The 1,849-nt window shown below is 37.5% G+C and overlaps 1 protein-coding gene across 1 annotated transcript; it reads right to left on the reverse strand.

Moving 5' to 3' along the window:
- Positions 1-279: 279 nt before the first annotated feature.
- LOC133529880 (uncharacterized) lies at positions 280-681 on the reverse strand. The gene has a single exon (XM_061867681.1). The coding sequence runs from the start codon at positions 679-681 to the stop codon at positions 280-282; it is 402 nt and encodes a 133-aa protein (XP_061723665.1).
- Between the last annotated feature and the right edge of the window lie 1,168 nt (positions 682-1,849).

The following is a 1,849-nucleotide window of genomic DNA, read 5'->3' on the forward strand; positions in this document are numbered from 1 at the left end:
AGATGGTATAGATAGAGATAGATTGCCAGAAGAGCGAAGCTGATGGACACGAGAGACACCATAGTAGTGGAGTAAAAAAACTAAAAATATTATTTTAAAAAATATCAAATCCTTCTAGATGTGATAAAAATACTTATCGTTACATTTGGGACTTTTTCACACCGGTCTAGGCCTAAGCTTACCTTTTAAAATATTAAATAGGTATTATTCATGTAATGACCGTAATGTAACCGAAAAAAAAATTAGAACTCTTCTTCTTCTTCCTTGCTCTTTCCCACTTTAGGTCGGGTCGGCTCTCCTAATTATTGTGCGCCACGACATTCTATCGAGGGTTGTCGGGTCAGGTAGATTATTCCTATCAAGGAGCGTGGCCATGCTGGTTGCCGGCGGGCGTCCTCTGCCTCTGTTATTCTCCTGCAGGTCTAGAGCTTTTTTGACGATATACTCATCATCCCTACGCATCACGTGCTCAAAACACCTTAGACGGTTTTCTGTAAGCTTTTCGGGTATTGGGGCCACCTTAAAGCTGCCACGAACGTACTCGTTTCGGACTCTGTCTAGCCGCGTGATCCCTCTCGACCATCTAAGCATCTTCATCTCCATCGTATGAAGTTTATGCACGTTATCTTCTTTCACAGGCCAACATTCTGATCCGTAGAGTAGCGCTGGTCTTACCGCCATCTTGTAGACTTTTCCTTTGGTACGAACCGGCATGTGAGCATCGCATAAGACTCCGGTCAACGATCGCCATTTTTGCCAGCCCACATTCACTCTATGTGCTACATCCTTTTCTATATTTCCATCCTCAGAAAAAAAATTAGAACTAACAAAGAAAATTTAAAATTACAAATAAGATTTTATTATTAATCATTTTATTCTCATAAGACACGGTACATATGTGTTACATCAGAATAGTACTGCCAAACTGCGAAACTGCGAAGATAAAAACACCGCGTACCTAGGTACCCGTATCCTACACTTCCAAAATGACTTAAGTTTGGTTTCAACAAAACGATGGGTTTATTTTAAGGAAACAACGATGTCTACACCCTTTTTCTTTAAAAGTTGAGATTTGAGCGTTAAGATAAAAAAAAGGACGGGTTGAAATGAAAAAAAAACAGGGCGCTTACGTCTTTTTCTTCAAGAATGTTATTTGAGCTCGTTGAATAATACAGGCAAGTTAATTTGCGGTTCGAGGCCGGCTCCAGCATATTAATGTGATGATAAACGGATTAACCGTAACCAGAAAGGGTTTATTGGGAAATGTGTGAGATTTTGGAGTTGGAAAATTTTATACATACCATTTAACTGTAATTAATGATATCAAATTTATCTGTAAGCTAGACTGGGTAGACTTGATCCTAGGGGAGACTTGGTTCCCTAAATTATAAATTTATATTTATTTAAGACGTTTATTGGGGAAGTGGGAAGACGTTTGAGAGAGAGGGGTTATGATCATGATCCTCGCTCCGGGTCGTTCTTTATGCAAAGGTTGTCCATCGCGGTTTAACGTGGCAACGCGGTGAGCGTGTTGGGCTCATTTGCATCTGGAGGGACGCGGGGCGAATTTCGTTATTAGTCTTTGGTTTGTTAGTTTTTAATTTAGGTTAAGATTTTTGTAAGTATATTTTAAGATTTTCATTTTGTATTATGTAAATGTGTTATATATGTATTTCTGTAATTAAGAATACTGAGATCGTTTTTAATGGGATTTTAATTTTATGTTTAGGGATTGATTCCGATGTATTCTTTATATTTTTTCTTGTTTTTGACATGCTTAATTTTATTGTAATTTATTGGAGAATAAATATAGCACTTATAGTTTATATTAAAATAGCTTTCATTCCTT

This window comes from Cydia pomonella, chromosome 21 (genome assembly GCF_033807575.1).
Source record: "Cydia pomonella isolate Wapato2018A chromosome 21, ilCydPomo1, whole genome shotgun sequence".
Lineage (NCBI taxonomy): Eukaryota > Metazoa > Arthropoda > Insecta > Lepidoptera > Tortricidae > Cydia > Cydia pomonella.